This window comes from Bos grunniens, chromosome 2, assembly GCF_055505025.1.
Source record: "Bos grunniens cultivar Pamir isolate PY7600 chromosome 2, Bosgru_T2T1.0, whole genome shotgun sequence".
NCBI classification, from domain to species: Eukaryota; Metazoa; Chordata; class Mammalia; order Artiodactyla; family Bovidae; genus Bos; species Bos grunniens.
The window spans coordinates 85,073,510-85,089,614 of record NC_141166.1 but is presented as its reverse complement, the minus strand read 5'-3'; the positions used below and the strand labels follow the sequence as shown (position 1 = coordinate 85,089,614).

At 36.7% G+C, this 16,105-nt stretch overlaps 1 protein-coding gene across 2 annotated transcripts in view; it reads right to left on the bottom strand.

Moving 5' to 3' along the window:
* LOC147378292 (uncharacterized) overlaps positions 1-16,105 on the bottom strand; it is a 720,625-nt gene that overhangs the window by 320,059 nt on the left and 384,461 nt on the right. The window contains exon 6 of one of the 2 annotated variants that reach the window (XM_086351940.1): positions 13,382-13,922. The exons of the other annotated variant lie outside the window; for it this stretch is intronic. Coding sequence (XP_086208066.1) covers positions 13,905-13,922 — 18 coding nt within the window. The 3' untranslated portion in view covers positions 13,382-13,904. Of the gene's footprint in view, positions 1-13,381; positions 13,923-16,105 lie in introns of those variants that run through there. 2 annotated transcript variants of the gene reach the window in all.

Genomic DNA, 16,105 nt, shown 5'->3' with positions numbered 1-16,105 from the left:
AGTAATGTCTCTGCTTTTTAATATGCTGTCTAAGTTGGTCATAACTTTTCTTTCAAGGAGCAAGCATCTTTTAATTTCATGGCTGCAGTCACCATTTACAGTGATTTTTGGAGCCCCCCCAAAATATAGTCTGTCACTGTTTCCATTATTTCCCCATCTATTTGCCATGAAGTGATGGGACTGGATGCCATGATCTTATTCTTTGTCTATGCCCTGACCAGTAATGCTGAAGAAGCTGAAGTTGAATGGTTCTATGAAGACCTACAAGACCTTTTAGAACTAACACCCCCCCAAAATGTCCTTTTTTTTATAGGGGGCTGGAATGCAAAAGTAGGAAGTCAAGAAATACCTGGAGTAACAGGCAAATTTGGCCTTGGAGTACAGAATTTAGCAGGGCAAAGGCTTATAGAGTTTTGCCAAGAGAATGCACTGGACATAGCAAACACCCTTTTTCAACAATACAAGAGGAGACTCTACACATGGACATCACCAAATGATCAATATAGAAATCAGATTGATTATATTCTTTGCAGCCAAAGATGGAGAAGCTCTATACAGTCAGAAAAGATAAGACTGGGAGCTGACTGTGGCTCAGATCATGAACTCCTTATTGCCAAATCAGACTAAAATTGAACAAAGTAGGGAAAACCACTAGACCATTCAGAATAGAGGTATTGAGGAACAAAAAACATATAAAACATGTAAAAAAATAAATTTAAAATTGTCAGAAGTCTTTCATTTTAAGTCATCACTTTAAATGTACATGGAATTAATTCACCAATTAAAATACAGGAATTGGAGTAATGAATTAATAAAAATAAAAGCTTGATCCAAATATCTGCTATTTACAAGTAACTCACTTTAAATCCAAAGACAAAAAATATGTTGAAAATGAAAGGATAGAAAAAGATAGTACATACAAGTAGTACCCAAAAGAGAGCAGGAGTATCCATACTAACATCAAAAAGAAGACTTTAAGTCAAAGATTTTTATAAGAGACAAAGAAGCACTCTACATATTTATGCAAATGCCAATATATCAAGAAGATAAAACAACTGTAAACATTTCTAAGACACAGCAAAATTTATGAGCCCCATATTTCTCTATTTAAAATACATTAGCTACCATTTCCCTGATTGTAGCACCTAAATTGCCAACTTAAATCACTTTAAAATATTTCCTATTTTTTAATCTCCAAAAATACTGCTTATAGAAACAGCATTTCTTTGTTTTGTTTTGTTTCTCAAGTCCCAATTTACTCCATGAGCAGAGTCATCACCTGGCCCCACATAATCCTCTAGCCTAGAGGATTGTCTTCTGGGCTGGTAATTCACCTAAAAGAACAGACTGATTTTGTCAATCTGGGTTTCCCTTTATTCATGATTCTGTGATTATTTTGAAATTACTCTAATTGTGAAATATACCACAGTATTCATCATATTTACTAATTGTGATCTTTGTACACTTACACTGCATCAATAACCATAGGACTAACTTGTGTGTGTTATGTGCACTAATTCACTTCAGTCATGTCTGACTCTTTGTGACCCCACAGACTATAGTCCACCAGGCTCCTCTGTCCATGGGGATTCTCTAGGCAAGGATACTGGAATGGATTGCCATGCTCTCTCCTCCAGCGGATCTCCCCAACCCAGGAATTGAACCCACGATCTTTTCGTCTCCTGCATTTGCAGGCAGATTCTTTACCACTGAACCACCTGGGAAGTCCTACCCTACATGCATGTTTTAGTATTATTCATCTAATAAGTCATTTATATTTATTAGTAGAATACTCACAAGAGGATTAATCTGAAACATATATGTATATGTGTACACACACACACATATATATAATAGAGGACATAATTAAGTTGTTGATGAAATATATCATCTCAATTGAATTGTCAGTTTAAAGAATAACTGAATAAAATTACTTGCAGTGAAGTTCACTTTCACTTAAAGTTTGAACTTTGCTTTATTGTTGTTTGTCATTTTGTAATAGATCCATGGAAATTATACCACAGTTTCCTCAAACTTATTAGGTCATTTTATATTTTTTATTATTTTTTTTCTTTAAGCATACTCTTTAAAATCTCTTGTAGATGACTAAAACAATAAAATCCAGCCCCCTCCCAAAGGCACACTTCTTTAGAAAATACTATAATTTAAATTTGAAAAAGGAAGCCTAAGTTTTTCAGTTCTAATTCTGGATTCCCTTCTCCATTTCAGTGGAATACACACTTGGCATTTATAATTTCCCAGATTCAGGAGTCACAAATCACATATCTTGATTTGTTCTTATGCTTAATGTGAACAATTTCAATTTTATTATTTTGAACTTCTTGGTAATATGAACTACACGAAAATCATATCATGGTGAGTTAGGACTGCAGTGAGAAAATCTGGGAAGACGACATCTGACATACATTATTGATGTAATCTCCCCTACTCTAATCAAAACATCAACTAGTATTCCAGAACTGAGCAGCTGCCAGGCCCAGCAGGCATGTCCCTTCTCCAGGTATAAAAGATCTGTGTACCTCAGGGAGAAAAAAAATGATTATAGCAGGCTGGTTCCTCGAATGAAAAGAAATCAAGAGTTGCTAAACTGAGTTCTTCCTACCACTGAGTCTACGAGTCCAAACTTCTGAGATACTAGGAATGAAGAGGCTTCTCTTTGATACCCTAAAGGAGAACAGCATTCACCACACACTTGCAGATGTGGACTACAAATTTTTCCATCACGTGGGGGATTGCTACTGCACAAGGCTGCCAAAAATTAAGCTGGCACCACAGAGTATGAAGTACAATAAGCTGGCAAGGAAAAATTGCAGTGTTCCTCTGGGACCAGCAACTAAAGGGGGAGAAGAAGCAGAAGATCCAGACTAGATAGTCCCTAGTAAAACAGAACTGCAGATAGAAATCAATAGATTTAATTGACACAAAACAAATTGTAAAATGATTCAAATACATAAAATGATTCAATCACAACATTAGGAAAAACCAACCCAAACAGAAAACATGGTTATCAAATTTTAAAATGTAATATATAAATTGAAGATGAATATGTTACTGATGAGACTTGACTAATATTCCTGAAAAATCAAGTATAGGAAATATCTCAAAATATAGAAAAGGGATACAAAAACCCAGAAATCATAAAAAAAAAAAAAAACTTAACCAACTTAGAGGAATTCCTCAGGAGATATAACATGTCAGTCATGTTTTATAAAATAAATTTCACATGAATTAAAGAATTGAGTAAAATATAAAACAACAATAATCATAGAAAAAATTTAGAATGTCATGTATTTTACCTAGTGTTAGGCCAAAAAGGGGGAAAGAGAAAACATTTGCTATGCAGACTTAAGTTCTGTAGCAAAAGATAGCATAAAGCAACGTGCACATGTTAGAACAGGGAAGAAACGTCTACAAAGATTATAAAAGGTTGTAGGTATACAATCAGAATGTAGCAGTTATAAACTGATGAGAACAGTATAAGAAACTTATGTGTAGTAGTTATCTATTGTTGCATAACAAATTGTCTCCCAAAGTTAGGAATTTAGCAAATATTTATTTCTTCACAGTTTCTAGGAGTCAGTGATTGGGGAGCACCTTAGCTTGGCTCTTTTACTCTAAATCTCTCCTAAAGTTGCAGTTAAGCTGGGCCACTATAGACTCATGAAGTCTGAATTAGTCGGAGGAGAGCTGCTTTCAGGAGAAGGCAATGGCACCCCACTCCAGTACTCTTGCCTGGAAAATCCCATGGACAGAGGAGCCTGGTAGGCTGCAGTCCATGGGGTCGCTAGGAGTCGGACACGACTGAGCGACTTCACTTTCACTTTTCACTTTCATGCATTGGAGAAGGAAATGGCAACCCACTCCAGTGTTCTTGCCTGGAGAATCCCAGGGACAGGGGAGCCTGGTGGGCTGCCGTCTCTGGGGTCGCACAGAGTTGGACACGACTGAAGCGACTTAGCAGCAGCAGCAGCATCAGAGCTGTTTTCAAATGTCCTTACATGGTTTTCAGCAGGCTTCCTTCCCTCGACACTTGGACCTCTCTATAGTGCTGCCTCGTGACATTGCAGATGACTTCCCACATCGTGAACAGCATGGAGTGAGCAAGAGAGAGTACTCAAGAAGAAAATCTGCCAGCATTTTTTTTAACCTTATCTCAGAAGTGATGTCCCATTACCTCTTCTGTATTCTACCTGTTAGAAGCTGATAACTAACTGATAACTAAATCCAATGCACTAAGTGAAAAGTTGACACAAGGGGATAAATGTCGTGAGTCAGGAATTATTGATGATATCATAGAGGATACTCCTACCCCTACTATGGAAATACATTTCCATTGTCAAAATCCCTGACTCATGACCTATATATGTGTATATATGTATTATTTTTCAAACTGACAATTAAGGAAATGCATATTAAAGTCTTTAGTAATGAGATATCACTTTGTACCCAACAGAATGGCAAACACTCAAAAAAGTAAGTGTAATTCCTCTAGAAATTTTTATTTTTATGCTTAAAATTAAAATATACATTTATACTTCAACTAGGAATTCCAATCTTTCCAATCTGTCCTGTAGAAATAAAATCAACAATATTTCAAAGTATGTGTGACAAGATATTATTTGTAACAGCTGAAACTAAGGTTGCTTGGGAGTCAGATGAATGACTATGATTAAGAGTGATGGCGAAATAAATTGTGGTTCACTTTTTCCATGGAACAATATGCAACTTTTTAAAACAACTAGTTAGAGCTATACTGGTTATCTTACAGGGATTTTGGTAAAATGTTATGCAAAGAAATAAACATAATATGATTTCATTGTTATAAAATAAAAATTGTATCTATTGACAGACTGGTTCCAGATAGGAAAAGAAGTACGTCAAGGCTGTATATTGTCACCCTGCTTATTTAATTTATATGCAGAGTACATCATGAGAAACACTGGGCTGGAAGAAACACAAGCTGGAATCAAGATTGCTGGGAGAAATATCAATAACCTCAGATATGCAGATGACACCACCCTTATGGCAGAAAGTGAAGAGGAACTCAAAAGCCTCTTGATGAAAGTGAAAGAGGAGAGTGAAAAAGTTGGCTTAAAGCTCAACATTCAGAAAACAAAGATCATGGCATCTGGTCCCATCACTTCATGGGAAATAGATGGGGAAACAGTGGAAACAGTGTCAGACTTTATTTTTTATTTTTTAAACTTTACAATATTGTATTGGTTTTGCCAAATATCGAAATGAATCTGCCACAGGTATACATGTGTTCCCCATCCTGAACCCTCCTCCCTCCTCCCTCCCCATACCATCCCCCTGGGTTGTCCCAGTGCACCAGCCCCAAGCATCCAGTATCATGCATCGAACCTGGACTGGCGACTCTTTTATTGGGCTCCAAAATCACTGCAGATGGTGACTGCAGCCATGAAATTAAAAGACGCTTACTCCTTGGAAGGAAAGTTATGACCAACCTAGATAGCATATTGAAAAGCAGAGACATTACTTTGCCAACAAAGCTCTATCTAGTAAAGGCTATGGTTTTTCCAGTAGTCATATATGGATGTGAGAGTTGGACTGTGAAGAAAGCTGAGCACCAAAGAATTGATGCTTTTGAACTGTGGTGTTTGAGAAGACTCTTGAGAGTCCCTTGGACTGCAAGGAGATCCAATCAGTCCATTCTGAAGGAGATCAGTCCTGGGTGTTCTTTGGAAGGAATGATGCTAAAGCTGAAACTCCAGTACTTTGGCCACCTCATGTGAAGAGTTGACTCATTGGAAAAGACTCTGATGCTGGGAGGGATTGGGGGCAGGAGGAGAAGGGGACGACAGAGGATGAGATGGCTGGATGGCATCACCAACTCGATGGACATGAGTTTGAGTGAACTCCGGGAGTTGGTGATGGACAGGGAGGCCTGGCATGCTGCAATTTACGAGGTCACAAAGAGTTGGACAGAACTGAGCGACTGAACTGAACTGAACTGATTGATCAGTTATATAATTATACTGTATATACATCTTATGTATATAATTTTATGAGAAAGAAAAAAAAACATGTGGAGAAAAAGAAATACATTGAGAAATATATACCAGGTTATTTTTAAACCAAAAAAAAAAAAATCCGCACAAAGATATATAGAGAAATGGTTATTAAATATAAACTTATGTTCACATATATATATGTCAATCGATGGATACATACCATATCTACATACCTAGATACATAAATAGATACCAATGCATGGACAGATAGACATCTATGCATCTATCCATACATATATTTGAGTACGTGAATGTGCGTGAAAATGAAAGTGTTAGTTGCTCAGTCATGTCTGACTCTTTGCGACCACAGAGGAGCCCTACACATTGAATTCTCCAAGCAAGAATATTGGAGTGGATTGCCATTTCCTTCTTCAGGGGATCTACCCAACCCAGGGATCAGACCCAGTCTCCCACATTGCAGGCATAGTCTTTACCAACTGAGCCACCAGTAAATGAAGAATTTTTCACTCTTACAAGAGCCTTAAAACATAAAAAGAAGCAAACAAAAATGTTGTTACTTCTACCACACTCTGTTTAAGGAGGCTCTTCCTTTTTGCGAGCTCAGTCACTCAGTCGAGTCCGACTTTTTGCCACCCCATGAACTATAGTCCACCAGGCTCCTCTATTCATGGAATTTTCCAGGCAAGAATACTGGAGTGGGTTGTCATTTCCTTCTCCAGAGGTTCTTCCCAACCCAGGGATTGAACCCACATCTCCTAAATCCTATATTAGCCGGTAGATTCTTCACCACTGAGCCACCTAGGAAGCCCAGGTGAGTAGCCATCTTAAGCAAGAGAGTTCAAGGTATAAATCACACAGGGACACAGACCTGCCATCAAAACTAGTACTTATTGAGTGGGAGAATCACCTTGAGGTAATACGGGTGAAAGGCCTGCTGCACAGATCTGAGCATATTACCCTTTACTAGGCAACTGTTCTCTACAGTTTCATACATTCATTTATGCTAAATCAACTCCAGTGTATTTTGGCTTATGAGCTGATAGTCTTTGTCATTTTATATATTTATGGTCTTTAGAATAAACCACACTTTATATTAGGAAAATTATTAGAACTGGAAAATGTACTACTTTGCTAAGCAAACAAGAAAGATAATACAAAAGGAAGGTCTTTCAAATATGTAATTGTTGCTTTGTCTCCAGAAAAATAAAGTGCTTTTACATCACAGGTAAGAGGAACCAGTATTATCATCACTGCAGAGCACAGCTCTTCACATTCTAACCACAAATAAAATAAGAGCTAAAGTCTTGTGTTTCCATGTGTATCAATTAGCAAATGAATTTTGAAGCACTGAAAGTATAATCTCAAAAAAAGTTTATTTACAAAGCATGTGAGAGTTTTAAAAATTAATAAATAAAGGTGAAAGTCTATTTCTAAATAGCAATCTAACCTCAGAAAACTTTCCCTGACCACAGTCAAATTCAGATCATCTTAGACATCTTTGGAGAGAGGTTTTTAAAACCACCAATTCTCACAATGCTGTGAAACACAAAGAAACAATATATAGTATCCTACTTGCCATTAAAAAAAATAATAACAATTCTTTCATCACACATTTCAAACTCCCATTGACTCAAATGAAAAGGGCCTTTTTACTGGTGCTATTGTGAAAGCAATCCCTCAGCCACAATTCTCTCTTGAACCGTCTGCTCTTAAATGCTTTTACATAACGATACCTTCTTTCAATATGGCCTGTTTACAAAAGAAACAGAACATGATAACCAATTCCTGAATCTTTTTTGAAGACAAAACATTCTCTCTGCACAAACTTCCCTTCCTGTTGACACTACTCCATACATACTTCTTCCATTAATGATGGGCCACACCTACCACTTGCCCATAGACTGCAATTTCACTCTAATTACTGTTACTTCTAAGTGCTGATGAATGGAACAGCTGAAGTTTATATGCATACTAGACACCAGTTCCTATAACTTAATTCATCAGAAAGGTTTCAGAGTTGTTAAGAAAGAGTAAAGTGAATAACTATGGACCATGTGAAAAACTCCATTATGTAGGTCACTAACATTATTAAAAGCAATGTTATAGGAGATAAATGTAATCCAAAGAAAAACATTTTCTAAGTAGTTCATAACAACCTTGGAAATTCAAAGAAATACCCATAAATGATTAGAATATTTAAAAGCAAAGGTTGATTTATTCACAGAGTGAGAAAACTGTACATTCTAAATTTTTAAAAATATGGTTACCACAAGTATTAAGGGAAAAATGATTTGTGCTACATCAAAACGGAAGATGAATTTTGAGTCTAATTTTTTTCCCATGCCACATGACTTGCAGAATCTTAGTTCCCAGACTAGGGATTAAACCTGCAGCCTTGGCATTCAAAGCTCTGAGTCCTAACCACTGGACCACCAGAGAATTTCCAAAAGTGCTTAAGTTTTAAAATATAGGAATCTAAAACTTTGAAATTGTAAACTATATGAAGAAAATTTCCTTGTTTAGAAAAAAACACTGTATAATGTTAGTTTTTAAGTTGAAGAAATCCCAGGAGGTTCTGAAAACTGAGATTTGGAAATGACAAAAGTATTAAAGATGCCACACAGCTAACAAATGACAGAACAAAGATTCAAGCCCAGTTCTGCATTCCATGCTTTTAACCACTCTGCCATGTTGCTCTAATTTTGGGGTCCTGCTAACAAATATTGGAGAAGGCAATGGCACCCCACTCCAGTACTCTTGCCTGAAAATTCCCATGGATGGAGGAGCCTGGTAGGCTACAGTCCATGGGATCACTAGGAGTCGAACACAACTGAGCAACTTCACTTTCACTTTTCGCTTTCATGCATTGGAGAAGGAAATGGCAACCCACTCCAGTGTTCTTGCCTGGAGAATCCCAGGGACAGGGGAGCCTGGTGGGCTGCCATCTCTGGGGTTGCACAGAGTCGTACACGACTGAAGCGACTTAGCAGCAGCAGCAGCTAACAAATATCATGCAATATAGTGGGAAGATAAGATGCGAGTTTTAATTTGGGATTATGAATTAAGGAAGAATAATTGTTTCGAAGAGTTTTAAAGTTTTAAGCCTGGATGACTGAGACAAGTATGTTGTCATTAGGGGATGGTCCTCTGCTTCCCCAAATGCTGGCAATCACTCCTCTATTTTCTAGGCAAGAGACTAGGAGTTATCTTTCTGGGAAATATACCAATCCAAGAGAAGACCCAAAGATTCTGACATTAAATGTTTCCCAGTGAAATTCCCTAGTTAGATAACCTTACAGAGGGAACCACAGTCAACAGACCTATTCACATACTCAAAGCCTCCTAGAAACTTTTTAGTGACCTATTCTTAAATATTAATAGATGACTGAGTGACTTCACTTTCACTTTTCACTTTTATGCATTGGAGAAGGAAGTGGCAACCCACTCCAGTGTTCTTGCCTGGAGAATCCCAGGGACAGGGGAGCCTGGTGGGCTACCGTCTATGGGGTCACACAGAATCGGACATGACTAAAGCAACTTAGCAGCAGCAGCAGCAGCACCTTAAGAAATATGCAAACAAGAGAAAGATATAAACAACCCAGAGAAGGGAGACAGAGTCATTTGAAGAAACATATCTTATGCAAGAGAAAAAAAATACCCCCACAAAAGCTTCAATTAATACTTTATAAGCTATAAAAGGAGTTATTACATTTGTGAAAGAAGAATAAGAATCTACTAAAAAGGAGCATTCATAGAAAAAGTAGTCTTAAAAATTAAAAATATGAAAGCCGAAATTAAAACTTGAAGAGGTATAGAAGACAAAGTTAAGGAAACCTCTCAGAAAATAAAGAAAAGGACAAAAAAATAATTGAGAAAAAAAAAAAAAGAGAGTCAGTATGGATGATCCACACTGCATAGACCAAATAATTGGAGTTGAGAGAAAGAGAGAACAAAGGGGGAAAAGAATCCAAAAAGTAGTTCAAGAAAATATTAATTTAGGGAAGCCATGAGTTTCTAGATTGAAGGAATATACTTAAAGCTTATGATAAAAGATGTCATGAAATACACAGTGAGTAAACCACCATGACGGAGAAGGCACTAGCACCCCACTCCAGTACTCATGCCTGAAGAATCCCATGGACGGAGGAGCCTGGTAGGCTACAGTCCCTGGGGTCACAAAGAGTCAGACACGACTGAGCGACTTCACTTTCACTTTTCACTTTCATGCATTGGAGAAGAAAATGGCAACCCACTCCAGAATTCTGGCCTGGAGAATCCCAGGGACGGGGGAGACTGGTGGGCTGCCGTCTATGGGGTCGCACACAGTTGGACACGACTGAAGCAACTTAGCAGCAGCAGCAGCAGCAAACCACCATGAAATATCAGAATACGGAGAGTAAAAGGGAACTCTTACATACTTCTAAGAAGAAGAAACAAAGAAGCAATTTAAATAAGTTTGGATAAATAGCAAAGCTGAAAAATGAAAGCAGAACAAAACTGTAAAAATCCTAAAATAAAGTGATTTATCTAACCTAGAATATATCAAAATATTCCTTACATAAAGACATTTTCATACATGAATACTCTCAGACACCATTTTCTCCTATGCATTTTTTTTTTTTTTTCTTAACTCTTAGAGGATACGCTTCAACAAAATGCAGGAATATATTGGCAGGGGAAAATGTGGAACTGAAAACACACTTGAGATGGGCAACACAATCAGATAGGTAAAGGGTAACTCCTATGCACTAAGTACCAGGTAACCTACCCAGGTAGGAAGAGGTTAGAGGAGGTGGCACTAAGAACATTCCTGATACTCTTAACATACTAGGAGGAGATTTCAGGAAATGAATTTGAAATAGAAATAGTGATAATTATTTAATCATGGAAAACTAAACAGAAGAAAAAAAAGGGGGGAGGAAAGATTCATGTATATATAAATATTATGTATATATGGTTCAGATGTGAGTAGCATTTATGTAACTGAAATAATATAAACAGTACATAGTTAAGAGTCTACTCTTCCAATGCAGGAGGCACTAGTTTGATACTGGTCAGGAACCTAAGAACTCACATGCCATGCAGCAAGGCCAAAAATATTTAAAATAAAATAAAATTTGAATATAGGATAGGAAGAACCAAGATTTTCATGTGGAAAGGGGAGAATGGTAAGGAAAAAAGAGAGCCACATCTCATTTTCAAGGAAAATTGAGAAGCAAGTGTCTAGAGCTGAACATTTGAGCAATAAATGAGTATATTATTTAAAATACAGAGATTATAATAGAGTGGAAATTCACTGCTTCTAGGAGACAAAAATGAGACAGTGGATCAGAGCACCCTTAACAAACTTGAACTATTTGATGCTTTAAACCATATACACCAATCTACCACTAATACAAATAAAAACTGGAGAGGAGGAGATCTAGAAATGGAAAGCCTGTCTCAGGAAGAATGGTGCTCACTTGCATGTTCAAGGAAGGGAGAGATGAGAACTGAGAAATGGAAGAAAGAAGGCCATCGTAGCAGAAGTGCACCATGCAACTGCCAACATGCTGCTCCAAGTACTTTGTTGATATCTAGCCTTCTGGTTTGTTATGCTGTTGTTGCCCAGTGATCCTTATTTTTCTGTTTTAGGCTTATACCTGACCCAAATTTATTGCCAAGTCACCTTCCAAATCACTAAACAACATAACTTTACCACCAGACATCATCTCAGTGAAGCACCTTGACCTAAAAATGGGAACTGAGAATAGGTTCTAACACATCCATTCAAAAAGTCTGTTTTTAAACTTCTCATTGAATTGCTTGCATTGAAACTACATAAGATGGATGACTAATTGCTTGGGCTAAACTAATAGCACCAGTAAACTAAATATAAGTACAGTTTATTACCATTTCAATTTATATAATCATTAAACCAAAATCTTGAGGGGACAAAATATCTCCAATGTCTCAGAAAATAGAATCAGTATGAGTACCTAACCTTTACTTTAAAACATTCTAGAAAATCGAGAGTAAAAACATTATTTCAACAGAGAAGTTAGAAAGATATAATAAAATGTTATTAATTTGAGTTAAAAATGCATGTTCTTAACGTTACTCAAAATACTTTTACAAACTCTTGCTGGATTCTGAGCGAAAACCTCTGAGTAGAGGATCCAAGACAGATGTTCCTCTGCCCATTTAGGAATAAGTTCCCACTCTTGCCTGAAGTCCTTGGCTGATTATGGGAACCAAAAGAACCAGTGGACTTCCAGCCCAGGGTTGATTCTCTGGTTTAAAAACAACCTTTTTACCAATTCTCCAACTGGCATGCTTTCTTTATTCTCTAAAATATGCCATCAGTTCAGAAATTAGGAATATAAAATCCATATGGAGAGCACCCAATTTATTTTATGAAAAACTTATAATATTAATTGGGTAGCTTCCCAGCTGGCACTAGTGGTAAAGAACCCCCTGCCAATGCAGGAAACATAAAGACATGAGAGATGCAGGTTTGAAACCTGGGTTGGGAAGATCCCCTGGAGGCAGGCAAGGCAACCCACTCTAGTATTTTACCTGAAGAATCCCATGCACAGAGGAGCCTGGAGGACTATGTTCCACGGGGTCGCAGAGTCAGACACGACTGAAATGACTCAGCATGAAATATAAATATTTAATAAAATTGACATAAAGTATAAATTAAAAATAACTGTTGCACCCAAAGTTATTTCATTCTGAGGAATATGGTAGAATTACAAAGACAAAAAACATATATTAAGTTGGCCCAATTATTTACTTCATGTATTTAGTAAATTCGTAAGAGTTTAAATATATCCAAAACTATTCTTAAGTTTTATGATTATTGAGTCTCAAAATGACTTATTTTTTTCCAGATAATAAGTCTTTATATTCAGAACTTGCATTATTTTAAAGAAACTTAGAATAATGCATAAAGATAGAAAATTACCAAAAAAAATCACAAGTCACTGATTTAAGCATATTTGTGTCTTTCAGGAAAACTATAATTCATTGTAACCTCTTTAATTCAGAGCTGTATAAGATTCTTAACTTCAGCATATGATTTTGAAATTTGTAAAATGAAAACATAAGAAAAATAGATTGATATGATTAAGTATTTTGAAAGTTATAGCATTGATCTTTTCAGTAATTAATAGCCTGCATTTCAATTTATACTATCATAATGTGCTTTACAGAAACTACTTAAGCTATAAATACTTAGGATGTAAAGAACATTGAGGAATTAAACTGTAACATAAAGCAGAAAATGTTTTGAGAGTAAATTTAAAGTATGTTTGATGGACAGGAGAAATAGTAATTAATATTGTTAATTTCCCATATTTGGAATTAACCCCCTACACATACATATGCCTATGCATCTTTGATTAGTCTTTACTATAATTATTGCACAACAGAAATTGTAATAAACAAAACAGTAATATCAGTGAGAGAGAAATTCACAGAAAACACTGATTATATTTGATATGGTTTGAAAACTGGCTTTGAGTGAGTATCTGTTTAGAGAAATGCTTGGAGAAAGAATGTCCTTGGGAACAATCATAAACAGAAAACTCTATAGACTGGATTTACAAAGAAATAAATATATACATAGTCTATAAAGGCAATGTCTTGAGCACTATGCTGGCAATTTTCCAGGAGCCCTGGGAACATGCCTAATTTCCATCTAAATTTGCACATATCTTTATTGCAATCTCATACCCTGTGAAGATTTACTCACTCTCATGTCCTTTGGCACAAGGGAAGAAATGAGATATTTCTCTCTCTCTCTCTCTCTCTCTTAATCTCTCTCTCAACAGTCAAATCAGTGATGTTCTTGCAAGATCCATCAGGAGTCTATCTTTAATATGTTGAGACCTCTTCTCAGCATCACTGATATTTAAAGAACTAAAAAAAAAAAAAAACCCTCAGTCACTGCTTTAGTTATGAAATTTACTCCCAAGTGATTTCCACATCGGAAACTGAGTTGTACAAATGAATCACTGAATGAGGCTACACTCCATCATAATACTCTGAAACTCATCCCACCTGTGCATGTAAAACATGCATTGTCAAATAATTCTGTTATGAGGTTGCTAAAGTTGACATCCCTTCAAATGGACCACTTCCTGCATTTCTATTTCAAAGCTTATTCTTCTCAGTTATTCTCATCGCCTCCCTTTCCACTGCCTCCTTCCTCTCAGAGTAAAAGCATACTCAAATCCTAGAAAAACACATCCTCAACACAAACCCCCACTGAGTCATTGCCTTCTACCCTCACATTTGCCGCCAAGCTTTTAAAAAATAATTTAGGGTTTCTTTCTCTACTTCTACTCTTCTCAAACTCTTGTAATCTGTTTCTGCCCCACAAAGTATGGAAACCATTTACTTAAACTATCACCAAAAACCTATGAGTCATCAAATCTAAGCGCCTCTTTTAACTTTTATTAACATGTTGATGACGGTGATACTGATAGCTGAGTTCACCGATCACGAACTTTGTGTCTGGCACTGCACTGAGCATTTTGCATGTGTCTGTTGGCACATTTATCCTCACAACCATCTTTTCTTTAACAAGATTTTTTAACAGCTACTTGGGGAAATTTCAGCTTCAAGAAATGACTTGATTTCCCCTAGGTTGCCCAGTTCAGAAGCACTTGGCCACTTTGCAGCATTTTCTATATTTTCCATGCTTATTAACAACCCATCATTTCTTTATTGATGTGCTTCCATCTCTTGCCCTGTCCTAACTGATTTCTCTTCTGGCTCTAGAAGACATTGCTTCATTTTCCTTCTTTTATGTCCCTCTTCCATGCATCCTTCATATGTATTAATAGTCTCACCCTCAGCAACACATTATGCCCTCAAACCATTCCAATCATCCCCTTCTAAGAATGAATTCCAGATTCAGATTCCTGGCCAAGGCATTCCTCCTGACTTGGGCACATGTGGCAATGGTGCCCTTCTTCTCTCTTCTTGCCCACAAGTCTCTTGCTTTCTCTCATTCTTCTCATTTAGTCAATGTTACAAATCTACAGTATCTCCCTTTATGCTATTTTTAAAATCAATCTCCTCTCTTTTCACTTCTAGTTGTTCATGTGAAGAATCACATTACTTCTGTATGATGAATTGCAATTCCTTTCTGATAAGGGGAAAATATAAACCCAAAATTTTGAATCAGGAAATCCTAAGTTTGAACCACAGTTTGGGCATTTACTGTGTGCTAGTGAAAAAATTTCCTTTCTATGTCTCAGGTTCAGTAAGATGGAAATTATACAGTGTTGTGAGGATTAAACCAAATCATAGGCATAGCTCAAAAACAGAATAACAATTCAGAAAAAATTAGCTTTTATTTAATTACTAACCTGAATTGTTGGCTGCAGATTTTTCTCTAACCCACTTGTCATAAAGTGATACAAAAACAGCAGTTTCTTTTCATGACTCAGCTCCCCTAAGCTTCCATGATTTTATCCCAAGCCTTCTCCAGATCTTCTTTGTGTCTCCTGTTTCTCCATTCCATAAAGTCCCTGCAGTTTCTCTGAAATGACCTTCTTTGAATAATTATCTCTGCCTTTGCATAAGTAACTGTCTCTATGTAATACATTTTGACCCCAACATTCACAAATCAAAATTCAAACCAGTCCTTTAGGATAGAGAAACTTTCAAACAAAACTATGATTTCCTAGAATCATCCTGTTAAGATTAATTTCTTTCTCTTGTATCCATATCCCAGCCTAAAACTATTTGCTGAAATCAGCCCTTCTTGGTATTTTTTAATTATGTGTCTGTCTCTCCTCAGACAAGAGGACAGACACGTTTAGCCGTCTCGCTTTACCTATCCAGTGGTTTGTAAAGAATAAATTCTTGATACATATTACATAAATATTTTCAGACAATACTCTCTGTAAGTCATGACAAGTAGGGAATTTCAACTTTCTTAATATCAGAATATCCTCCCAAGAAGATCTAGTCTTTGTGGAAGGAATACTTGGCTGTCCTCTCTCTTAGGTAGCACCTGTAAGAGAGGTGTGAGACCCACACATCTGTATTTGGAAAACCACAGTTGATCTATAAACATTTTCTAAAGAGAG